The 26,355-nt window shown below is 43.2% G+C and overlaps 1 protein-coding gene across 1 annotated transcript in view; it reads left to right on the forward strand.

Moving 5' to 3' along the window:
* The window catches only part of NBEAL1 (neurobeachin like 1), a 134,468-nt gene that overhangs the window by 68,103 nt on the left and 40,010 nt on the right, over positions 1-26,355 (forward strand). The window contains exons 22-35 of the mRNA XM_090044777.1: positions 1,077-1,236; positions 1,332-1,434; positions 2,611-2,767; positions 3,854-4,012; positions 4,480-4,639; positions 9,101-9,189; positions 11,803-12,384; positions 13,295-13,470; positions 13,849-14,002; positions 14,661-14,789; positions 15,502-15,807; positions 15,918-16,067; positions 18,219-18,376; positions 25,236-25,360. Of these exons, the coding sequence (XP_089900903.1) occupies positions 1,077-1,236; positions 1,332-1,434; positions 2,611-2,767; positions 3,854-4,012; positions 4,480-4,639; positions 9,101-9,189; positions 11,803-12,384; positions 13,295-13,470; positions 13,849-14,002; positions 14,661-14,789; positions 15,502-15,807; positions 15,918-16,067; positions 18,219-18,376; positions 25,236-25,360 (2,608 nt within the window). The remainder of the gene's footprint in view (positions 1-1,076; positions 1,237-1,331; positions 1,435-2,610; positions 2,768-3,853; positions 4,013-4,479; positions 4,640-9,100; positions 9,190-11,802; positions 12,385-13,294; positions 13,471-13,848; positions 14,003-14,660; positions 14,790-15,501; positions 15,808-15,917; positions 16,068-18,218; positions 18,377-25,235; positions 25,361-26,355) is intronic.

Genomic DNA, 26,355 nt, shown 5'->3' on the forward strand with positions numbered 1-26,355 from the left:
GACTTGGGAGGGGGAGGTCAGCCTCAGGCTTCGGGTATTGGTGTTGGGGCTGGCTGCCCCAGTTTGTGGAGCCCTGTAGCTAGGCAGCAGGCAGGGGTCAGACCCCTGCCTGCTGCCTGGGCTGACCAGGTACAATGTATGCCCAAGTCAGTATTTACATGTGTGTTTAGGTGCAGTTATTTTCACTGCAGTATGATAGTACTTGTCCCTGACGGTACTTATTGCAGTTAAAATGAGTTTGCTGGTGTCTAATAGTGTTGCACGTGTAGAGTGTGATGCTTTACACTGCAGCAAATTAGTCTATTGCACAATTAATGCAGTTAATTAGTATAGATGCATCCACTGTGAAGAAAATATTTAGGCTTGGTGGTATACAGCATGGAATTAGCCTGACTAGCTTTGTGCTTCTCTTCTGACTGTCATATGTACAGATACAATATTTATACTTCTACAATATGTATGTCACTTCATAGACTTCTGAAGACAGTGTTTTGATGAAAGAAAATAGTAGTTTTGTTATGTCTTCAAAAAGAAATTATGATTTGTCTGTCTTCTGTGTTTTGTTGTGGATTTTTGCTGTCCAGCTATTTAAATAGGAACACAAACCAGACAAAAATATTATACAAAAAGTATTTTAAAATCAGAGAAGGAAGGATTTTTTAAAATTATTTCTAAGAGCTCTTTGCTTGAACAGAATTGCCATATGGAAAGAAAATATTGATATGTGAAATTCAAGAGGGCCTTATTTTTTAGGTAGCAGTTTAACAGAAGATACATATGCTGCACATTAAATAACCAGCACCAGATTATTACTAGTAGGCTTGGAAACTTGCAGCTGTGATGATCCAGGCAGTGTAGAAGAGTCAGGGATTTTTTTGATAGTTTTTATGATCTCTTTTGTGCCTCTTATACACTGCCTGGACCATCATAAAGAAAACAATAGTCCATCCCTACTATAGCATGGAAGACTATACAGTTGGTTCAGTAAAAGGCATCATAAAAATCGTTGCCTTAATAATAATAAAAATATTATTATTACTAATATATATTCTTTATCTTGTTGGGTTGAATTTTAGGTGCCAAGCAACTTGATGGATGTGAATGTATTGGTGGCTGTGCAGTTATTGATTGAACAAGTCTCTGTAGAAAAAAATGTGCAACTCTTGCAACAGATGTATCAACACTTACTCTTTGACTTCAGTATCTGGAACCATGGAGAATTCCCTTTCCGAATTGGTGAAAACATGCAGTTTTTTATATTAAAACACTACCTTTTTTTTCTATGTGGGTATCTCTCTGTAGGTTCTAACAGAAAACATTTTGTATTTTAGGACATATACAATACCTTTCCACAACCATCAAAGATAGTAGGAGGCTCTTCAGAAAGAAGTATGGAGTGCAGTTCCTACTTGACACACTTAGGATTTATTATGGGTATGACTCAAGTTATTCTGCTGCTTCATGATTTGCTGTATTCTGTCAACAGCTTCCTTTCAAGAAGCCAGGCACAAAACAAGAATTAATATTGTAGGCTGCACATGTTCCTATAGTTAGTTAATTCTCCTTTATCTCAGTTGACTTTTACAAGATTATATAAAACTCATGCTAAAAGGACTGGAAATTTGTTGAAAACTTAGTAGAGTTTACAAGATGGAAGAGGATTTTTAGTATTTTTGTGTAGTATCATGGCTATCCAGAAAAAACAATTGGTTGATGATCACCACATTCATGCTTTAAAGGGTGAAAGTGTCTGAAAGAAGCTGAGTAATGCAATTGATAAGTTGTCCTGATGACTCTAATAATCTTAGCGATAAACTTAAAACAATTTAGAACTCTCAATGGAACTTCAAGGGCAAAGGTTAATGATCTTCCTGTATAATTGAAAGCTAAAATCCTGTTTTATGTTCTGCCCAGATCAGAGTTATTCTGTACCAGAGGGCATTAGAGAACCAAAAACTGCTCCTATTCTGTTCTTTTACTTCAACAGTATCATTCAATTAATTAAATTGGAGGTTTATTAATCAGTAGGGATGTAAATATCATTAAAAAATTATTTGTTTAACCTCCTTTAATTATAGCAGTTAAACAGGTAACCAAAAACCCAGCGGCTTGGTCACAGCTACTGCTGGGAGCTGGTCCTGGGGACCTCTGGGAGTGGGGGGGAGGGGGGGGGAGTCAGTGGCAAGCCCAGCCAGACAATACAGCCCACAAGCACCTGTGAATGACCAGCTGTTGCTTAACTGAAAAGTCATTAGGCTGCCTGTTGTTTTCCTCTTTATCTTCTTGGGCTATAGATACTAGTCCCCCTGGCTCCTCCCTCTCCCCTTCTCCTTCCTCCTGCCTGCCCTGCCGTCTTCTGGTTCCTGCTGGGGCACCGCATGTCTTCCCTTCCCTCCCTTTCCTGCCATATTGTGCCCTGTCCCACACTAAACAATAACCGGTAAACTAATCAGTTATCACTGAGCTTATTGGTTAAAGGATTAAGTTTAACCTTTCACATCCCTACAGGTAGTCCAAAGTATTGGCAATCAACTTGTTATTCCTAAGTCTCACATTGCATAATGTAAGAAACATCATTTCTTTACTGTCTGTTTTTCTTGTCTCCATCAGAAGTGGCTACGAAGACAGTGACTTGGCTCCAGATGACCTCAGAACAATACGTACATCCCTCTTTGGACTGATTAAGTATTTCTTAAGCAAAGGTGGGGCACATGAGGAAATACAGAGCATCATGGGATACATAGCTGCCACTAATGAAGAGGAACTAGTGAGTGAACAATTATGGTTGCTTCTATCTTTCAGTTTAGGAGTCTTGATCATATCTTCATTAGAAAGAGAAGATAAGAAAAATACAGTTCAGTATGATGCTTTATTGATATAACTGAGGCCAGCCATAGAATCAAGTGAACTGTGAAACTGCATTGAGTACTGCATTGTTAGTAATATCATATTTACCCACAACCAAGATGACTTGGAATTTAAGATGACCATGCACAATAATTAGATTCTAAATTTGTTATTATTTTCCATGTATATAATCTAATTGGAGAATCATCCTGAGTTTGTGCCCCCACCACCACTCTGGCAGAGAAAGCAGCAGCAGGGGCATGGGGCAGGGAATGGGAACAGGCAGCAAATGGGGCACGCACCTTGACTTCTGCCCCTTGTTCCCCTGCCTGCTATCTACTTCCACTGCTGTCCCCAGCTGATTCAGTCACAGGAAGAGCCCCAGAGTGACTCCTGACCCACTCCTCTCCCATGCTGTAGAGAGTAGCTATGCAGGGAGCCCAACACAGCAAGAGATGGTGGCAGCAGCACACAGGTTCCGCCTTTAATGCTTGTTTCCTGCCTATATTCTCCTTCTCCTTTCTCCTGTGCCACCTGGGAGCAGGCACTGGAAGGAGGAATCTGTGCACTGATGCTGCTGTTCCTTGTCAAATGGGGCTTCCCACATAGCTGGTCCCTGCAGCGTGGTGCAGGAGCAGCTCTGTGGTTCCTGCATCTGGATCAGATGGGGACATGCTGCAGTTCCCTACAGCTCCTGACTGAAGTGGTTCTGTACTTGATACTAAAAGAAGGTTATGTTTTCCCCACGTTTTTTTCTCCACAGGGAAAAAATGTGTCTGGGAATCGGGGAAATGTGGTATTTTAATTGATGATCCTAGTCTTAAATATAGTATGATTTCTAGTTCTGAATATAGGAAGTTTGGGAAGTATATATGGACTATTCAGAATATGTGAAATAAGGTGCTGTATAGGAACCAAGAATATTTTTCCCCCAAATGTGGCATAATTAATGAAGGTTCTATACAGTCAGGGTTTAAGTAGATTTTGTTTTGTTTTTATTTTGTAGCTTTGTGGTATTCTGGATGTTCTCTTCAGCCTACTTCATACCAGCCCAAACCCAGACCAGCTTTTTTTGTTGCTTTTTGAACCAGGAAATGCTGACATCCTGTATGCTTTGTTGTTGAATCAGAGATATACTGATAAGCTAAGGGAATTTGTATTCAAGGTAATACATTGAATTGTATGTTTCTTAATAGTAGCTTTACAAATATATACATACATACTCTCCCATATGAACTACAGTTTGCAGTAAACCACTTTTAAAAATGTATACAGTTATATAAAACATTTGTAGGACTATTTTACTTTTTTTTTTCTTTGCTCTTGGTATACTGACTAGAAGTTGTCACAGGTTTTACTTGCTGTACTTAACACTGTGGAATTTGTTGTATTCCAGTAAATTAGAATATTTTACTCATTGGGATGTTAAAAGACAAAATACAATAACGAGGTTCACTCATCTGCATTTATATTGGCATTTGTTTTTGGAGGTGACTTTTTAAAGCGCACGTGCACAACGCACAAACAAATTATGGCTGACACAATTAGTTTAAAAAAAAAAGGTGGTTCGGTATTTGTGTATGAAAGTCCCATATAACTTTCTTTGTTATTTTTGTGCACATTTCTTTGTAGATTGTAGAGCAGATGCTGAAATGTACTAAAGTTTATGAACGGAGTAAACAGCGTTTGAGACTCAGGGAAGTGGGATATTCTGGACTGGGTCTGCTTCTGAATGATTCGCCGGTTACCATTTCTCTTATTAAAAATCTTCTCAACCAAGTTCTGTATGCAGGTAATTGGAGATATGTGGGTACCTACTAGTATATATTAGTCAAAGCTGGATAATATAACTTCTCTTTATATTGGATTTCATCAAGAACAGCTGATTTACCTACATCATAATGAATATACTTATACTTAAATACTGTTAAGTGCTTCATCTCAACAATTTAACCATTTGCCCCTTCATAAATTAAACCCTTATTTTCATGATTAACAAAATGTATTTCAAGATTGAATTAGTTAGCAAGTATTGTCAAAATAATTTGCCGTGTTGAAGAAGTATAGTTGAAAAAATACAAGAACAAAAATTTGGCCAATCTGGGGCGGGGGGTTCTTTATAACTGTAAGTTATAGGCTTGCTTTGTGCTTTTGAATTAAAGGTACCACCAGAGCTTGTTAGGGCTTATGTAGACCTTTAATTCTGTATGTGGAACTTATCTCATAGTTAAATTATTTAGTATCTCATGTGTTACTATATGGCATCACTTTTGGGTTATGGTTTCTGAAACTCGTGGGGAGGAAAAAGATAGAAAATTAATAAAAGGATCAGAGAGTTGATCCAGTTCAGACATGAGGCCACCTACAAGAACTTAAGCTTTCTTTACTTCTTTGTACAGTATGTGGTAGGCACTGTTGGTGCCTTCCACTTTAAGGGCTTAGCCAAGCAGCCAGCAGGTGTTTGATTGTGGTAGCCATTTTAGATCTCTGGCTGCCTATATAAACAGAGCAATTTGCTGTTGGCAGACTAGGCAGAAGCATTGCAAGGCTGCATGCAACATCCTGGAGGTAAGGGCAGGAGCTAAAGGAAATGGTTTGGAGGCTCCAGGTCCTGAGCATGACCAAAAACTGCACCCTGCTGGCAGTGGGTGGCCTGATGGGGCTTTGTGGCATAGGAGCCCCCAAGAAATGCCAGGCCAGTTACCACCCTGGTGAAAGGCGAGTAGGGACGCCTTAACCCCAACCCTCACCTTTGGGTGGGTTATTTGAACCATCTGATCCAGGGAAGGCCAGGTAAGCTCCATGGGGCGCCTGAGCCTGCTGGGGTGAGTAACCCCCGTGGGGCCAGGCACACTTCATGAAGCACCTGTGCCAGGAATGGGGGACCCCGATCCCTGAGTGGAGGCAGCGGGCATAGACACAACTAAGGGATTCGAGTAGTCAGTGCTGGAGCCAGGACCGGAAGGGTCAAAAGGGCCAGGAGCTCACCACAAGGCGTGCCCATATAGAGTGAAGAAGCTTGGGGTCCTGACTAGCCTGAGATGGGGCCAGGGTTTAAAGGGAAGCCAAAGTTCCCAAGGCAGGGGCCACAGCTAATGGGAGGAGGGGATGGTTGAGTTGACTGCCTGAAATGCCATCTGCAAGGCTTGGGCTGCAGTGTAGGGGAGGAATGGAGCTGCAGATAGTGCCCCTGGCACCAGACAAGAAAGGGCAGCCTACTGCCTAATTAACACCTCAGTTATGTTCCATGAAGGCATGGCAAGTGAGACAGGTAGGTGGCATGCCCAGAGGCAGGTGGGGAAGCTAGCACTGTGGCTAGTCAGGGAGCCCCACTTTACCACACAGTAATATAGCTGGTAGCCGCTCCTCTCTTCAGTTAATTAGTATATTTTTAATGCAGTGTTTAATTTATGATTGTTTCATTTGTCATGTTAAATAAGTGTAGTAATTGGACACAACAAACTCAAATACACAAAAATAATTGGGTATAAATTCCAGCTTCTCCAAACTCACAGCCATGACATCACCTCTTCTGAAGTGATCAGACCTCAAGTACATTTTGTGATTAGCTACCACAAACTACACATTCACAGTGAAAGTAGCCTTTTATCATTTGCTGTCATCTTTTGAATCACTTCTTCATGTGTCACCAGCTGGTGTTAAACTAGTTGTTGTTGTCAGCTCCACTTAATATCACAAGACTTTGTCAGTCCAGCGTATGAGATATTATCACAATACGACTAAAACTTTTTTTTTTTATGGCAAATGTAGTTGACAATGATATTCTCTAAGCAACCTCTCCTACTCTGTATATCTGCTTGTTGTAATTAACACTCAGATAAAGTCTGTTTTTAATGGGTTCCAGGTGAATGTCTATTCATAGAAAAGTAGGGCTGGAAGGAACTCAGGAGTCATCTAGTCCAGCCTCCTGCTCAAGACAAGATCATCCCAGACTAAACCTAGTCAAGTGTCTGTTTAACCTACTCTTGAAAATTGTTAAGGATGGGGATTCCACAGCCTCTACAGGTAGCCTGTTCCAATGCTTAGCCACCCTCATAACAAGAGATTCTTTCTAGTCTCCAGCCTAAATTTCCTCTGCTCCAGTTTGATACCATTGCTTCTAGTTCTGTCCTCTACAGCCACACAGAATAGTCTGTCACCATCTTTTTTATAACTGCCCTTTAAGTATTTGAAATCTGTTATCAGATCCCCCTCAGTCTTCTTTTCCAGGCTAAGTAATTCTAGTTCTGTCATCTTTTCCTCAAATAATGTTTCCCAGGTAATTGTTTTTGTCTCTCACTGCTGGATTTTTCCCAATTTGTCTATATCCTTCTTGAAGGGTGGGTTCCAAAACTGGAGACTTTCTTTCAGGTGAGGTCTCACCTGCACTGAATGTAACAGAAGGATCACATCTCTTGATTAGTAAGCGACACTGCTGTTAATACGTTATGTTTGGGGGGCGGGGTTGCCAACAAGAACCCACTGTTGGCTCATATTGATCTTTTTGTCCAGTATATTTTCCAGATCCTTTTCTGCAGTCATTCCAAAGTCTCTGTTTATGGATGAAACTGTTTCATCCTAACAGCAGGACTTTGCACTTGTCTTTGCTGGATTTCATCTGATTAACCTGCAGAAATGTCTAAAATCATTCAGGTCATTCTGAATCCTAGCCCTACCCTCCAGAATGTTTGCACCCAACTTGTTGAAATTTGAAAACTTGCTACACTAAGTCCCCAGACCATTAATGGAGATATTAAACAATATGAGCCCAAGACAGACCCTTGGGAAATCCATTCATTACCTCCTCCCAACAAGACATTAAGCCATTAATGACTATGCACTGAGCATGATGATCCAACCAGTTACATATCTGCTTTATAGTCCTTTCATCTAGTCTGTATTTCCTTAGCTCTTTAATGAGAACGTTGTGAGAGACAATGTCAAGCGCCTTGTTAAAGTTCAGGTGTATCGTATCCACTGCTCTCCTGCATCCCCCACGGCATGTCACTTGATCATAGAAGGAAATTAGTTTAGGCATGATTTACTCTTAGTGAATCCAAGCTGGCTGTCTCTAATCACTTTGTTCTCTTCTGGGTGCTTAGAAATAGATTCCTTAATGTCCTGCTCCTTCATCTTTCCAGGTATAGTCTGGTCTATAATTCCCCAGAACTATTATTTTTCTTTCTTAAAGATGGGCACTATGTTTGCCCTTTTCCAGTCATCCTGACCTCCAGGAATTCTCAAAATAATAGTTAATGTTTCTGAAATTAGTTACCCTAGAGTACTGAAGGAATTGGCTCTCTCTCATCTGGCCTTGCCAACTTTGAAAGTTTCTAGCTTCTCTAAGTAATCCTTAACTACAGTGCCACAGTAGTCTGGGCTACCATGACATCCTTTCAAGGGTGGCATGCAATGTTAGCACTGTTAGATGTGCAAACATAATTCATAAGATAAGCTCAGAAATTTTAAATGGGAATTCTTAGTGCCCTGCTGTGGTCTTTCTGAGTCCTTCCCAACGGAAGAATTGGTCTGTTATTTTTCTGTGGTGAGGAAACTGAGTGAAAACTAAGAGCTGGTATTTCCCCAGGTGTGTTTTGCATCTAATGAAGAGTGCCTTGAATCTAATTAGGAGTACTGTGTGTCTAACTAGGTTGAGAACTGCCGTAACCTGTTCTTTTACCACTCAAGATGGTTCGTCTCCTTCCCTATCTTTACTGCCAACTGCACTCATCATCTGGTAGCTGACTTGATTTGTGAAGACTGAAGTAAAAAAGGGTATTAAATATTTCAGCCCTCTCTGTACCATCCATAACTAAATTGCCTTCTACTTTCTATAAGGGACCTGTCTTGCCTTGATATTGGTGGTTTCAGTTTGTTTAATGTGTTGGTGTACTGTCTTTAAAGGTGAACTGAAAAAGATTTATTTCTGTGGGTGGTATTGGACCACTTGCACATGTTTGGGGTGGACTTAGAAAAGACTTTGAATGCGATTAATTCTTCTTAAGGTCTCTTGCATCGTTTGTATTCAAAAGCTTGTCTAAATCTATCCCAATCATGCAGTTGATTCAGTAAGAGATACCATTCACAGAAATCCTTGCCTCCTTGTATATTTCTTGGACCATCACAGGTACAACATTACTCCAACGCTACCAAAATAATTGTTTGCTATTTCTCTGTGTTTAAGGTTTGCCTTGAAGTTTTTGAATGTACTCTTGTTTTTTTCTTTCTTTTTTCTCTTGGTTTCCCCCTGCAGATCCTGTTGTGAGTTATAGAGACCTAATAGCTGTAGTACACCTGGGTCATAGAGCAGATGTAAATGTCAGAGTGGCCATCTGCAGAAAGGTAGGTACTGTTAATTAAAAATAGCAAGTAACACTAACTTATGGACACACAGGGCTTCAACGTCTCACATATTAGTTATGGTATATGATGATGTATGTTATGTCTTTATACTAATTACATGAAGTGATGGAGCTTGATGTGCTGTTTGAAACTATACTTTCAATGATTTTTAAACTCTTTGGCATTCAGTAAATGCCAAAGTTAATGTTTTCTGTGTAAATGTTATGTATTTTTCTACAGAAAAATGTAGACACCTCACAAGATTTTGAGCAGGTCTCCTTTTAAAAGGGTTTTTTTTCCTGTGAGAGTGTTTTCTTTCAACTTATTTTTTCAGTTGTGTTTAAAAAGGTTATGAGCTTATGGAAATACAAGGGAGGAACAGAATTTCGTTTCATCCTAAACTGTACTGTTTCTGGAGAAGGTCACTGAAATATTTCATGGCATAGGGTCAGGCTGTGAGATGCTATATTGTTTGTTGCAGATTTCATCACAGTTTGTCAAGTTGAACTGAAAATAAGACATGATAGTAATGCTGGTTCTTGGTTAATCAGAAAATATGTGTGATTTGTGCATATACAGTGTTATTTGTCCTCTCTGTTACTACCTCAAGAGTTAATCGCACAGATTTTGTAGTTTAATGATTTTGAAAAGCAGTATTCTGAATGTGTATATATAATTATGTAGGTATGTATTCTGAGTGTATTTTCCAGGAATAGTTGCAAGATAGTGCCTATGACATAGAAACATTACTGATATAATGTAGCTAGTTTTATATTCTATTTCAGCAAAGAAAACTTTCTTTTTATGGAGTAATGAATAAATGGGTCATTATGGCTACTGACAGACGTTCATTTAAAGGCATGATAGTATCTGATCTGCAATCCCAACAATTTCACCTCTTGCCATGCCTCAGATGCATGGGAGGAGGTGTCATTTTTTCAGATCGGCGATTAGATTCCATATCATGCCATACTTGCCAGTGTAGGGGGAAGCCCAGGATCATGATGAACTGGCAAGTTGAGAGCCAGATGCCTGACAGCAATCAGTTGTCACCTGGTTTCAGAGACTGCACTGAGGTCTGAAATCAGCTATCCAGAGCTGCTCAGCATGGAGTTTTAAGTCCTCTATGGAGGAAGGCAAAGGCTTCTTCTGCTGCAAGTCTCTGTTTCCCTGCACTGGCAGCATGGCCAGAGCTGCCTGGCACAGAGGTTAAAGCCCTGGCATGGAGTAACAGAAGCTCCTGGCCGAGGGCTATAGAGGCTTTCCCCTGCTAAGGACTTTAAGCTCTATGTGGAGCTGGTCTGGCTGGGAAGCCTAGCATGGGGGAGTCTCTGCTGCTTCTGCCAGGAGCCTCTTCTTCCCCATGCCAGGTTGCCTGGCCAGAGCTGTTCTGTGCAGTGCTTAAACCCCTGGTGGGGTAAGTTGAAGGCTTCCCTCATCTACACTGGCAGCTTCTGCTTCCCTGTGCTAGGTAGCTCAGCCAGAGTTTCCTGGCACATGGTTTTTATGTCCCAGCACATAATAGCATAGCCTTCTCTTGCAGGTACTTTAAGCCCTGTACCATGCATCTCTGTCTGGTCTGTCTGGTGCAGGAAAGCCTCTGCTCCCCCACTCCTGACTAGTGCAGCTCTGCACAGGATTTAAAACCCCAGATGAATGAGCCAATGGGTTCTCCCCCACTGGAAGCCTCTGCTCCCCTGTACTGGGCAGCCCAGCAAGGGCTGTGGGGTGGAGAGGGAGGGGGGTTTCAAATCCAGGCAGGGAAAGCCAAAAGGGTTGGGCTGGCAGGACACATTGGTTAGACTGTTCCTAAAAGAGAACTCTGTCAAGCATGGCATTAGAGAGAGCAGGGCTGATTCCACAAAGGAAGATGAAAGAAAAGGCTTTCCCTCATCCAGCCTATGGGAAGACCAAAAATCAGCTTTCTCAGCTACCTGCCATGTGTTAAATTTCAGGCAGCATTTAATGTAGAACATGTTTATGGCTCAGTCCAGTCATCAGTTTGGGGAAGAAGCGGGGCGCAGCAGGGTAAAGCCCCCAGCCCATTCTTCAATCTAAGCAGTTTCTGGTCTGGAGAAGAGGTAGGGAGCATTGCCCTGCTGTTCCCTTCCCCTTCCAGACCAAACTGAGAAATTGTAGGCATTCATTTTGCAAGAGAGTTTTTCTGCAAGGAAGATCTTCTAGGTGTCAACCTGAAAAATCTTTGTCCGGGAAGGTGGGTTTCCCCTGGGAGAAACTGAATGAAAGTTCATATGCTCCTAATTTCTACCAGGAGAGCAGCAATTCTTCTAGAAGCATGATGCCTGTACATGGCCTAAGTTATTTGTCATATATAGGAGAAGAAAATAATGTGGTTTACTATTTTAATTCACACAGAATAGATCCACACAGACTTAACTTTCTCAGTGACTGTGTTTCGCTTTCCATTGTGAAGAGTTATCCCTGGATCTCATATTCTAAATGGTCATTGACTAACTGTGTCACAAGACCACTTTTATGCACCCGGCATCAAATGGAATGAGACCATAATGTTTATTATTAAAGGCTTGAATGGCTACCACCATGTAGTATGAGTTAATTTTTACATGCTTTGGAATCTTGTGTTCAATGCAGGTGTTACATCTTTTGCATTACCAGCTGGATGCAGCACAACAGATTAGTCAGCAGTTGGGCTGGCAGGACACTTTGGTTAGACTATTCCTAAAAGAGAACTCTGATATCAAGCACGGCGTTAGAGAGAGCAGGGCTGATTCCACAAAGGAAGATGAAAGAAAATTTTCTGCTGAAGAGCTTCGGAAACACTATGCTGACAAGGCAGAGGGGGAGAAATCTGGTGGTTTTGCCTCAGTTAATGGTTCGTGTGATCAGTGGAGTTTGGAAAATGGCAGATCTGTAGATGCTACTGCTCCTTTTTCTGGGACACTGCTGGAGGATACCTCTGTGGCTGAGATGGCTTTTAGGACGGAGGACCAAGAAGAGTTATGGCACAGAAATGCTTCACACTTGAGTTTAGATCTATCCCTTGTTGACTCCTATGTGCTGGCTGATGGTGGGAATCAAATGACAGACAGCTTACCCAGCACACCATCACCTGTAGAGAACTCTAAGCCATTCTCTGGTCAACCTGATAAAGAACCAAGCACTCTAAATGATATGGGCTTCAACTTTGATCTTTCTTTATTTGAATACCAAGGAGTAAGTAATTCCCCCCTTCTTCAAACATGCTTGACTTCCATTTTTATTTTTAATATTTTTAAAAACCTCACCAGTTGTACTGTTTTTTCTCTGAGAAAAGGGCAAACCAACTGGCTCTTCCACAGTGGGTGGCAATGCTTCTTTTTGCTCAGTAAAAACATGTTTTTAAAGCACCTATATTAAATTAGTTATTTGAAATTGAAACTTTCTTCAAATCTGTGTCAACCAGATTTCCTAATGGCCATGAAAAATTGTGCATGTACCAAAGCTGTGGTACCAAGGCTGAAATGTTAAATTTGTGGGTAGAGAAAACCAATTTGATTAAAAATCATAACAAGCCGCTATTGCAGCAATATTTTATGTTAGCATTTTATTTAATAGACCTTTTAGACCAGAGTTTGGGGACCTATGACCCGTGGACCAGATCTTGCCTGCAGAGCCAGGATGTCAGTAGCAATTCTGTGGTGTGGGAAATGACACGCAGTAGTATTCCTCTCCCTAAGCAGTTTTTCTACCTCCTTCTGCCCCAGCCCTCCCTTCTCTCTCTCTCTCTTGTGCCCCCTTACTGTGGCCATCACTTCTTTTGTTTTGAATTAGTCCATGGTGGGAGTTGGTGGTGAGGGGTAAGGGGCAGCAGTGGCTGCAAGAAGGAGAGAGCAGCCTTTGGCACAGGAGGGGAGAGGTAAGGCAGCAGCAGCAGAGATGGTGGTCAGGTTACAAGCAGCAGCCTGCCTTTCTTCCTAGCTGCCTCATTTCAGTCCACAGCTCCCTAAAATTTAACAGTTTGGTCTAAAATGGGCACTGGCAAAGATGGATGAAATATGTAATCATAGTATACTGTGATGAATAACCAACTTTTTGGAGGCGTTTTACGCTAAAAAGAGTACAACTTTTTTTCACCGTTTCCCAGGGATCTGAAGATGACCTCATACAATTGCTCACAGATGCTTTGCTCTGTGTAATGTGGAAAGGTCTAGAAAAGTCTGATGATGCTGCCTGGATTGAGAGGGGACAGGTGTTTTCTGCATTGACCAAACTGGGGATATCCAATGAGTTGCTGCGACCTTCAGATGAAATAAAGCTTAAGTGGGTACCATGTAATGGCATATTTCTTCCTTTGGAAGAGAAATTGAAAGAGATGGTGTTATGGGTATTGTTACATTCTGGTGACAGAAGTTTAATAGGTTGTCTCTGATCTGCTGTTGTTCTCATGCAAATGTGATCAAAAGCATACCTATGCATCTGTACCCATTTAGTAATGGAATTTAGTTGACAAAGCTTAAATGTATGCCTCTGACTTGCGTGACTCTATAAGCCAATGAGGTCAAGAAGATTGTTAAAGTAGAAGGCAGTTACAGCACTACATATGTTTAGGCTCAATTAATTAAATATGTATGTGGATTTTTTAAGCCACTTATTCTCAAAAAATCTAATAGTTGCTTTGGGATTTTCTTTTCCATTTAGCTTGCTAGAGAAGATGCTGGAATGGGCAGTCACTGATAACAGAGATGCAAAAGCTCTCCTAACGCATGCTGAAAATGGCTTTCGGCTCCTGCTCATTGTACAGGATTTTTTACAGGCCGAAGGGCTAGTCAATTCCAATTTGTGGACAGAGAAGGTAATTAAATTTAATATGTTCTCAGATATTTATTAACATGTTGTCAGTTTGGGTGATGTCAGCCCTTTTAATCGTAATATTTTGTCTATTGACAAGAGATTAAACAGCTTGAGCAGTTGGTAGTGGAGTGAATTTGACTGTACCCCATTTGTGCTAATTTAATAATAAATTACTGTTGTGTTTAAGTTAAGTAAATGTGAAAAAGGAGAAAGAAATGGAATCTAAATCAGTGACTGAACTAAAGATTAAGTCTTATAGTACCTATCCTTTAGAATAGAACCTTTATAATCAAAGCAGTCATATTTATAACTGCTCTACTTTTTCTGGAAATGAAAGTTTATAGTGATAATTTAGAGAAACAGGATTTTTAGCTTTATGTGCAAAAATAATTTCCTTCTTTTATTTATGAAGCAGTTGTTTTATCAAATTGCATTGTATTGCTTTTGAAATGCTGAACTCTGTTAAATTGGTAGCTGTACTTCAGTCCTACAGTATATTTATTTTAATCACTTGGTTTAAGGTATGAGGACAGTCTGATTTATCTGTAGATTTCTCAGCTCTTCAAAATTACTGTGCAACCCCATAGTTGTATTAGTATCTGAGAACTAATTTTTCTCTTTTTATTTTATGCCATATAATTTTTTCCCTGTTAAAATAGCTCTTGGAAGAGCTGGTGACTCTGATGGATGACCTGTCAATTTGGTACCCCAGTGGCCCAGAATCAGTCAAACTCTCCCAAGTGCAGGTGCAGTTGCTCCTTGGATTCATTGGACAAGATAATTTACAGGTTTGTTACTTATTTATGCATAGGGTACTGTGCAAGATGCATGCCAACTATGTATAGTAAAAGCTGTGTTAACTGGCCTGAGTAGGGTAAGGGGGGGTGCTGGGTATCTAAAAATTCCGGTTATCTGAGGCGGGGGTTTTCAACCTTTAGAAAACCCCTGGAGGGGGGGGCGGGGGGGGGGCACCATGTGCGAGCGTCCTGTTCCCTCTCCCCCAGGTGTCTGGCCAGAAATTCCAGTTAATAGACTATTCCAGGTAGTAGAATGCTGGTTAACGCAGCTTTTACTGTATTTAACTGTTAGTTAATATAAGGATTAAGCTTACCACAGTGGGTTTCCTGCAGATATCCTTGACCTTGTAGTTTGGACACTTCAACAGCTTTTACCACATGCATATTTACTTCTGTTTGTCCTCATCCCCTCAAAGTAGTTGCCTATTTAATTGATTAAATGAAACTGTAAACTTTTCCTTGGTACATATGTGCAGTAGCTGCCACAATGGGGCAATGATCTGGACTGGGGCTTTTGAGCACTTTAGTTCAAAAATATTAGCACAGTGTAGTGAAATCTGATCTGACTGATTGGGAGTTTCTGTATACCTGAGAAGCAGCTTACAGTATGCATGCATCTCCGGTAAAAAGTTAAGTGCTTGCCACTAGCTTCATAGATTTTTGTGTGTTAAATTTGTATTTGCTTTTCTTTTTCTCCATCTAGGTTTGTGCTATGGCAGCAGCTAAACTAAACACCCTCCTTCAAACTAAAGTAATTGAGAGCCAAACTGAGGCATGCTACCTGCTGGGCAAGCTGGAAGGCATTCTGAGTAGATCAATTAAAGAGAAGACAGAAACATACTCATTCCTAATTCCTCTCGTTCGAACACTGGTATCCAAAATTTACCAACTTCTTTTTATGAACCTGCACCTACCTTCGTTGCCTTCTGCCAATGGCAGCCCTTCTTTCTTTGAGGATTTCCAAGAGTATTGCAGCTCTAGTGAATGGCAAATTTATATTGATAAATATGTAAGTGATAGCTTTTTTGGGGTATTCATCTATTTTCTCTTTACTGGGGCAAAGGGAATCTACTCAACCATCTTGTTTGTTTTTTTCCCCAAAATATTTTTGTTTACCAGATTATTCCATACATGAAACAGTATGAAGACAATACATTCAGAGAGGGCCATGAGCATATGGCACTTTATTGGAAGGACTGTTATGAGGGTTTAATGGTGAATATGCATAAGCGAGACCGAGAGAGGGGAGAAAGCAAGTTGAAATTTCAGGTAAAGTTTTAAGTTTCTAAAATCTATTTGCAGTGTTTTAGGAAAAAGTGGAATCAGCTGCCAGCAGATGAAGGAATTTATTTGTAAGGTGATCTCTGACCCCAGTATTGTGAGGAAAAAAAACATACTGATGGCATATCCTACAAATGTGCATCTTGGAAGAACTGCTTTGAAAATTTCTAATATCAAATCAAGCTGTAAAATTGAATTATAGTAGAACATGTATGCCCCTCTCATAATACATTATCCAGAATTATGCTTAGTGTTAGTTGCATCGTTTTAGCCCATTCTGAATTACTGAAAGTTTTTTGTCCCTACTACATTGTCTTAAGCTAATGAATTTTTTAAAAGTTATTTTAATAAAATGAAAAAGGGCCAAAATTGTACCTAACATGAACTGCTCCCACATTACATTTTGCTTCCTTTTTTTGTGCAGTGAATTCAGTCAAAACTGTTTTTTCTGTGTTCAGTTAAGATTGAAATTTAGTAGTAAAGGCACTACTTGCAGAAAGAATAGCAAATGTGGAAGAATAGCAAATTGCTTGCAGGAAAAATAGCAAATGTGGCATGCAACCAGCTTGGCTTAGCAGAGAACTCTTTGGTGAGCTTAAACAGAAAAAGGGAGCTTAAAAGGAGTGACGGGTTGGAGGAGTACAAGAATATTACTCAGTCATGCAGGGATGAAGTCAGAATGGCCAAGCACAATTGGGGTTGAAGCTAGCAAGGGATGTGAAGGATAACAAGAAAGGTTTCTACAAGTATGTTAGCAACAAGAACAAGGTCAGGGAAAATGTGGGTCCCTTACTGAATGAAGGAGGCAACCTAGTGACAGAAAGCTGAAAAGGCTGAAGTACTCGATGCCTTTTTTTACCTTGGTATTCACAGGTCAGCTCCCAGAGTACTGCACTGGGCAGTACAGTTGGGAGAGAAAGTGGTGAAAGAACAGATTAGGGACATTTACAAGTCCATGGGGCTTGATGCAGTGCATCTGAGGAGGCTGAGGGAATTAGCTGCTGTGATTGCAGAGCTGCTGGCCATTATCTTTGAAAACTCATGGTGATTGGGGGAGGTCCCGGGTGATTGGGAAAGGACAAACATAGTGCCCATCTTTTAAAAAAGGGAAAAAGGAGGATATAGTGAGCCGAGCCTCAGTCCCTGGAAAAATCGTGGAACAGGTCCTCAAAGAATCCATTTCTAAGCACTTGAAGGTGATTAGGAACAGTTGGCATGAATTCACCAGGGGCAAGTCATGCCTAACCAACCTGATTGCCTTTTATGACAAGATAATTGGCTCAGTGGATGTGGGGAAAGCAGTGGACGTAATATACCTTGACTTCAGCAAGGCTTTTGACGCAGTCTCCTACAGCATTCTTGCAAGCAAGCATAGGAAGTAAAGATTGGATTAATGGACTGTAAGGCAGATACAGATCTGGCTAGATTGTTGGGCTTAATGGGTAGTAATCAACGGCTTGATGTCTAGTTGGCAGGCAGTATCAAGTGGAGTGCCCCAGGGGTTGGTCCTGGGGCTGGTTTTGTTCATATCTTAATTAACAGTCTAGAAGATGGGATGAATTGCACCCTCAGCAAGCTTGCAGATGACACCATGTTGGGGGCGAGGGGCATGTAGTAGATATACCAGAGGGTAGACCTAGACAGTTTGGAGGATTGGGCCAGAAATCTCATGAGGTTAGAGTCTATGATTTCTAGGTAACTGTTAATTACATTGAACCAGTACAGCGGTTAAATTTATTTATCTTTCCTTGCATCATACAAAGGATCCATATATGAGGTCTTTTCTTTGCCAGGCCACTAAAGCTGATAGTCTGAAAGACATTATAAAAAGCCAGAATGGTATTGAAAAATTCTAATGCTTCTGAAGCCATAACTGGAACTCAAGTGCAGTCCATTTTGCATCCTGAACATGCAAACTTGTTTATATTTTACACATTTCATATAGCCAGTATCTGCCTTTCATTGTAAAATCTCTGATGTTTAACATGCGTGTTTTAATTTTGCAGAATTTGTCGAGTTACTTGACAGTGTTTCCTCTTCACTGGTAGAAATTTATCCTTTGCTTTGAGCAAATGACTTCTGCAAATTCCAGGATTCTTGTAGGAATCTGAGTAAGACTTATTTCTGGTTTTCTTTCAGGAGTATTTTGTGGAGCCATTTAACCGAAGGGCTCGCCAGGAGAATCTGCGTTACAACAGCACGCTAAAACAACTTAATAGTCAGCGGACAGCTATACTGAGACAGTGGAGGGCAGTACAACTTTACCTCACTTGTGAAAGGGGCCCATGGGCTGAAAGGTAGGAGTGTAATCTTTTACTTAAATGCCATCTTGTGTCTAAGAGAAAATTGCCCAATCCATTTATTTAATATTTCATACAGCTGGAATTGCAAAAGGTATTTAAACTATTTCAGTAGCCATTTTTGGTAGTCCCATTGATTGTTCTATTGAAGTATTCCCTGAATTATCAAAATACCAGTACTAATGTTTACTATGCATCTGATTTCTTGGTAGATGAATATCACTGGGTGTATTGCTCATTACATGTGCAATTAATGCAAAGCAATAAACTCTGGAGCGCTTTGAACCAAAGTAAACTTCTGAGCACAGCATCTACACATGTGCCCAGGACAACAACAATATGAGCCAGGGCAGTCACTGTCTACATGTGCGTTTCAATGCAGTACATTACTCTGCTGGAAAGTAGTACTGTCCCAGACAGTACTAGTTTACAGCAAACTTAATTAGTTTACCAATTAGTCTACTCCACATTGAAGTGGATGCGTAGATGCACCCACTGACAAATAACATGAAAATTAACTGAACAGAGGATATTTAAAATTCATGACGGATAAATAGGATGTACAGCAGACCAACAGTTGCTTAATATGCTTCAGAAAAAGTGAGATGTAATCAGAATTAGCCTTTGTATATAGGATTAGTTACAACATAGTTTATTTCCCTCTGTCTTCTTGAATTTTCCTGGAAGTTGTAGTTGCATAAGATATTCCTTACTTTGATGCTTATCAGCTGCTGAATTAGAGTGGAGGATGCATGTAGTTTGTAAAGTGCTTTGGGATCTGTGGGCACCTATACATGAGTGCAGAGGTTGCTCTGACGCACTGGAATTCCAGCATTTTGGAGCAGACTCAATGCGACTGCTGGGCTTCCACTCGCCGCTTATCTCAGGACTCTTGGTGGATGTTCTGCCCCTTCCGAGCCGGTTTGTCGTTGAGGTAGCTCTTTCCTCACACATCACCAACTCCGTACTCGCCTGCCACGTCTTGGTGTTCCTCAATGGGCAGGTTAGTTGGTGGGTCCCTCAATGGCCTGGGTCAGTCCCGACGGTTGCTCACGGGGCTCCGCCACCCCTACACACCGGCCTAACGCCACCTTTGTTGGGCTGTCTAGTTGTTATCTTGCAGCCTTCCTTGCAGATCTCGACCGCTGCCCTGCGTTCTTATGCAACTTAAGGAACTTAAAGGGTTGTAGTGCCAAAGCCCACCGTATTATGCGTGCATTATCCGTTTTGGCTGTACTGAGCCATTTCAGGGGTTCATGGTCCGTGACCAATGTGAACTCCCTCTGGAGTAAGTAATAGCGGAAGTGTTCCACCGCCAATCGAATCGCCAAGCACTCCCGCTCGATGGTGGCATACCTGGTCTCGGCTGGGAGCAACTTCCAACTAGCGTACGCCACGGGTCTGTCCACCTTGGCATCTTGTTGGGTTAACATGGCCCCAATCGCCACTTCTGAGGCATCCGTCTGTAACGAGAAGGGTTTCAAAGTCAGGGGTGTGTATAAGCACATCATCACATAGAGCCTTTGTCAAGGCCTGAAAACTGCAACATTGCCCTAGTCCACTGGACCCCCTTCCCATGTGGACCCTTCAGAGCCTCAGAGAGAGGTGCTGCTAGGTCCAAGAACTGAGGAACAAATCTGCTGTAGTAATTTACCAGTCCCAAGAAGGATCATAGCTGTTTTATCGTTTGCGGGGCTTGAAAAGATCAGATAACCTGGACTTTGTCTTCCAATGGTCGGATGGTACCCTGGCCCACTAAGAATCCCAAGTACTTCGTGTGCTTACGCTCAATCTCACACTTTTGGGGTGTTGCGGTCAGGCCAGCCTTCCGTAGTTCGGTCAGGACTGCCCTAAGGGCATGTAGATGTTGATCCCACGACTGGGTGAATATGACAATATCATCAACATACGCAGCCGTGTATTCGTTGTGGGGTGCCAGGATGCATTCCATTAATCTTTGGAAAGTGTCTGCCGCCCCGTGCAAGCCAAATGGCATCTTAACAAATTCGTACAGGCCCCATGGGGTTCCAAAGGCTGTGTTGGGGCAGTCACAGGGCCATATGGGTATTTGCCAATACCCCTTGGCTAGATCTAAAGTGGATATATATTGGGCAGTACCAATCAATTCCACTAATTCCATCACTTGTGGCATAGGGAAGGCATCAAATGTGGCCACGTCAGTCAATTTCCGGTAATCGACGCAGAGCCTTAACAACCTGTCTGGTTTCCATATGGGCACCAGGGAACTCCGCCACGGGCTTCATGATGTCGTGATCATGCCAAGGGCTTGCATTTTATTTACCTCCTTATGCACCTCCTCTGTCAAGTGATGCAGTATGGGTAGCCACCTGTCTTGCACTGTCACACCTGGAGGTGTCTGAATAGCATGATAGGTGTCCTTTACCCACCTGGGATCCTCTGAAAAGACTCCCTTAAATTCCTCGAGGACAGCGCCTATATCTTTTCTCCGGGACACTTAGTTCTCCGCTTACTTGGACTGCCCTAAAGGGCTTAGTTTCTCCCGTGCCTTGCACAGAACCCTGCAGTTTGGGACCCTCTGCCGTCTCCTCTTTGAATGCTGACCAACCTTCCGGTTGTCACCACTCTTGCAGCAGGTTGACATGATAAATTTGTTTTGGCTTTAAGTGACCCAGGCGATGCACCTTGTAATTGACCGGGCCAACTTGTCTAATGATCTCAAAGGGTCCTTGCCATTGCATTAACAGCTTGCTCAGTGAGGAGGGCAATAGGACTAATGCCTTCTGTCCTGGTTGAAACTCCCTCTCCTTCTCACGTAAGTCCTACCTTTCCTTCTGTCTTTGTTGTGCCTGTCTCAGGTTGCCAGCTGCTAATTTTCGGGTGCTCTGGACTCTACGTTGAAAGGCTTGCTGGTACTTGGAGGGGTTGGGGACAGCCATAGGGCCCTGCTCCCACTCCTTCTGGAGAATCTGTAGCAAACCCTGCGGCTGATGACCCAGCACCAGCTCAAAGGGGGAATACCCCAAGGACTCGGACGGGGCATCCCGGAACACAAACAAGACTAGCGGGAGCATCAGGTACCGATGTCAAGGGTCACCTTGTAGGCATCACCGCAACACTCGCTTCAGAGTCCCGTTTAGCCGCTCCACCAGCCCATTGGTTTGAGGGTGATAGGCAGATGTCCTCAGCTGTTTAATTCGTAGGGTCTGACATACCCCCCACAGGACCCCGGACATAAAGTTCTGCCCTTGGTCTGTCAGGATCTTGGGAATCCCCGTACGGGCTATCCATTTTACCAATTCTTCGGCGATCTGGGGGAGCTGTTACCGACCTGAGAGGCACTGCATTGGGGTACCTGGTCGCGTAGTCCATGAACACCAGAATGTACTGGTGTCTGTTACTACTGCGCAGCAGGGGCCCAAGGACATCCATGGCAATACGGGAGAAGGGTAAGTCGATAATAGGCATCGGCCTCATTGTAGCTTGGGGGGGGGATATTTTATCTGTTGTGCGTTCCCTCCCCATGTGGCCTCCCATGGGAGTGGCATGGGCTAATTGCCACACTGCCTGTTGAAAATGTTTGGGCACCACCAGTTGTACCCTGCTGTCCTTTTCCTCCCTCCTCAGAGTCACCCGATGCAACAGGTGATGTCTTACCTTGAAGCGACTCCCTGAGTTGGAGGCAGGTGCCGGCAGCTGGGCTGTGGTCACAGCCTGGGTCCACAACTCTTGTAATTCAGGGTCATCCCCCTGAGCCTGCCGGAACTGTTGTCCGCTCGCAATGTCCCTCCAGTTGACCTTGGGATCCACGCCCTCCTTGGCGGTTTCCTCTCCTCCTTCAGTGTCACCAAGCCACCCTTCCCTGCGATTCCATGTCTTGTACACGACTTCAACATCCTGCACCCTCTCCATCACCTCATACAAGGGGGCCCAGTCTCGCCCCAGCAGCATATCACATGCTAGTCAGGGTGCAAGGCCCACTACCAACTCACCCTGATGTTCCATGACCCTAAGGCGAGCCTTTACTCGATGGAGAGCTTGAGTATCTCTGTGAAGACATGACACTCTCACCGGGTCTGTCTGACCCATGGGGGCCCCAGACCAGGGATCAGCTCTAATCAATGATTGTGCACACCTGGAGTCTAACACTGCCCAGACCGGACGGTCCTCTACCCAGGCCTTCACTACAGGGTGCTCCCATACTGGGCTGTCACCCCCGGTCCCAAAACTACAGTCCATTGGCTCCCCAGGACTCCATTCTTTAGGGAATTCAGCTATCCCTCTTGGGGTTCTCGGGGTCCGTCCCCTCTCTGCGGTACACCCTGGACACTCCCAGGCAAAACATCCTATCCTCCCACAATGGTAACATAACATGCCCCCCCCTTGTGGCCGATACCCCGGCCTACGTCACTCCATTTCCCTTGTTACTGGAGCCAGTGATGGGGGCCCCTTCTCCCGTAAATAGTGCCATTCCGAGGCCGCAAAGGCTTCAGCTACCTTCAAAGCCATCTCACAGGTCTCAGGGGCATGCTGCTGGACCCAATGCTGGGTTCTTTCCTCCAGGTCGTTTATGAACTGTTCTAAGACTAACTTATCCACGAGAGTTGCCATTGTACATGTTGGCAGGTTGACCCATTTACAGAAGAGGTCCCAGAGCTGTTGAAGCAGGACTCGTGGCCGCCTCTCCTCTATCCCCTTCTTGGCCCGAAAGAGCCGCTGGTAGTGCTTTGGACTGATCTCAAGGCAGTACAAGATAGCCGCCTTCACTGCCCCATAGTCCTGGGCCTCTTCTTGGGTCAGGGCCCGATAAGCTGCCTGGGCCTTACCTACAACCAACGCCCCAAGCTGGCTGGCCCAGAGCCTTTTGTCAAGGCCTGTAATGACGGCATGGTGTTCGAAGGCTTCAATATATGCTTTGGGGTCATCGTCCGCGGTCATCTTGGGTATACCCAGGGCTGGCGTGCTGTGTTGTGCTAGCAGCCACTGCTGCGACCCCATGATCTGCGTTAGTGCCTGCAAGTTTTGGGCCAGTAGGTCTGTGGGATCTATCTCAGCGGGTTACATACTGAGCCTGCATCCTGCAAAGGGTTCCTGGCCAATGCACCACTCTGCGACCGCCAGGCTTCCGCTCACTGCTTAGTGGCATCTCAGGACTCTTGGTGGATGTTCCGCCCCTTCCGAGCTGGTTTGTCATTGAGGTAGCTCTTTCTTCCCGCGTCACCAACTCCGTACTCACCTGCCACGTCTTGGTGTTCCTCAATGGGCAGGTTAGTTGGTGGGTTCCTCGATTGCCCAGGTCAGTCCCGACGGTTGCTCACGGGGCTCTGCCACCCCTACACCCCGGCCTCATGCCACCTTCATTGGGGCTGTCTAGTTGTTATCTTGCGGCCTTCCTTGCAGATCTCGACCGCCACCCTGCAAAGCCCACTCCTGCGGTGCCTCACTCCTGGCTCTTATCCCATGGGGAACCTTCCCCACTATGGCCCCTCCTGGGGCTGTCCTATGACCCCAACACTCAGTGCCCTTACGGAACTCAGCCCCAGATTGGGGTAATCCCACAGCACCAAACAAAATCAGTGAACCTCCACCAACCCTCCACCTATCCCTTGTTCCTGGACTGAGTCTGCTGGAGAATGACAATTACTGCACTCTAGCAGCTTCCTGCATCTTGTGTATCAGTGTCCCCATGTTTTAAAAATGGCAGCAGGGGTGTTTGAACTGAAGCTCATCAAATGAGCTACACCCTCACTCCCAGAGCAGATGTAAAAGTACCCTTTGGGACTGCAACGTAAAACAAAATCCACCTTTTTTACATGCTACTTCTGAAGTTGCTCATGTACTGTAATTACTCAAATCCAAAATGAGATTTTTTTTTCCGCCCCCCTCAGGGAACATGGGGGGGAAAACAAGCCTCAACTTGGATTTGAGTACCAGTACTCTAGCTCCTTCCCAGGGCAGCAAGCATTGCTGCTGCTTGGAGTCAGCAACCATGGAATCGGCAGCAGTTTTGTGAGCCCCAGTCAGGGGCCAAGGCTAACATCCAGGATTGGGTAGTAGAGGAGGTTGGGGATCAGGCAGGGGATTGGGCATCACCATATGATGTTGCCCTATCCCCTGACCCATGTTGCTGATCAGGCAGCAGCATGGATCAGGAGATACGGCAGCAGTTTGCAAGGGGGATTGGGCAGCAGCACAGGTCAGAGGGTGGGCAAGCAGTTCATTGTGGGATGGGGCTGTAGTTCACACTGCTGTCCCATCCCCTGACCTACACTGCTTCCCATTCCCCCTCCTGATGATCAGTGCAGGCTACTGTTCCATTACCTGACATACTGCTGCCCCATCCCCAGCCGTGTGCTTCTGTTGCAGCGGTAGTGCAGGTCGAGGGATGCAGCAGCAGTGCATGTGGGGGATCAGGCTGGAGATTGGGCAGCAATGGGAGTAGTGGATCAGGCTGTAGTGTCGGTTAGGGATCAAGTCGGGGACAGGCAGCAAGGCTCAGGCCAGGGCAAGTGGCAGTGAGGGTATGGATGTAGGCAGGGTGGACAAGTATCGGGGGACACAAGAGACAGGTATGGGGAGAAGGTAAGTGGCAGGGTTTCAAGGCACAGGAGTCAGGCTACTTGCCCCCCACCATGATTGGTGACAAATTCAAGACAACCCTCCAATAATTAGATTCTATACATGGAAAATTGTATCACGTTTTTATTTTCCCTGTATAGAATCTAACTGGGGGGAGGGGGGTCATCTTCAGATTTGAAGTTGCCTTAGGTTTAGGTAGATACAGTAAATGCATACATAAATCATGCTTTTGAATACAAAGCTGGCTAGATCCATTTAATTTTCTTAATATTGGATTTTCTATCTTTGTCACTTCTAGGAAGGAGAGTCCTGTGCATTGGAAACTTTCAAATGTGGAAAATTACTCACGTATGAGGCTAAAACTAGTGCAGAATTACAGCTTCAACTCCCATCAAGAGGCCAGTGCCCTAAGGGACAATCTGGGTGAGATGCGCTTACTGCTGCATTCTTTCTCTGAGAATTTGAATGGTTGACTACTTATTTTTATGATTCTTTATCAACATTTTCACAAATTTAAGGCATGGTGTTTGGTAGCTGTTTAAAATGCATATATTTTTTTCTTTAAACCACACCATGTTTCCTTATAATGAAATACACTCAAAAAGATAAATGAGAGAGAGATGATAGACTTGAATAAAGTTTTCATGAAAAATCTGTTTCACTGGGACACTGTTGCTTAAATCCCAAACAGGAGATTTACTAATAAGGAAAGCTTTATTCATACATGTGTTGTTTCCAGAAGGCCTAGAGCAGTTCCTCCTTCCCCACCCCAAAAAAGGAATAAGCAAATATGTAATAGAGTTAGAATGATGTTATAACTATGATGGTCCTGGAAATGCATGGAAGGCAAAGATTTTTTTTGTGATGCCTCTTAATGAATCAACTGTTGGGAGAAATGTTGGAGAAGGTTTTAGGCACGAAGTGTCCTTCAGGTTCAGCTTACAAAAAACCCCTTTCCTCTCAAGCATAAGTGATCTTGCTTAGTTATCTGATGTTATCTCTTTAAATTTGAACCCAGACTATCTGACATAATAAAGAATTATAAATGTAATCAAGTGTCTGATCATAATTATAATTAGGTAAGCAGATGATGTTGCATTTTTCATATATAGAAAAGCTCCAAAAATATAAGTAGATTTTATTAAAAGAACATCTGATCAATAATGTAGTACCAGGAGGGTATTTTTAAAAAATTGTTTGATTAAACTAATATTTGAATATAGCCTCACAGTACAGGAACTAGAACAAGGGGTCATAAAAAGAAACCAGTAGACAGTAAGTTTTTAAAACTAACAGGAAGTTCTTTCTCACACATTGTGCAACTAAATTGTGGAACTCATTGCTGCAAGATGTGGAAGCTGACAGTTTAACTATTTTCAAAAAGGAATTGGACAAGTTCTTGGAGGAAAAGTCCATTA

Source organism: Crocodylus siamensis, chromosome 4 (genome assembly GCF_052110815.1).
Source record: "Crocodylus siamensis isolate JL-2025a chromosome 4, ASM5211081v1, whole genome shotgun sequence".
In the NCBI taxonomy this organism is placed as follows: Eukaryota; Metazoa; Chordata; order Crocodylia; family Crocodylidae; genus Crocodylus; species Crocodylus siamensis.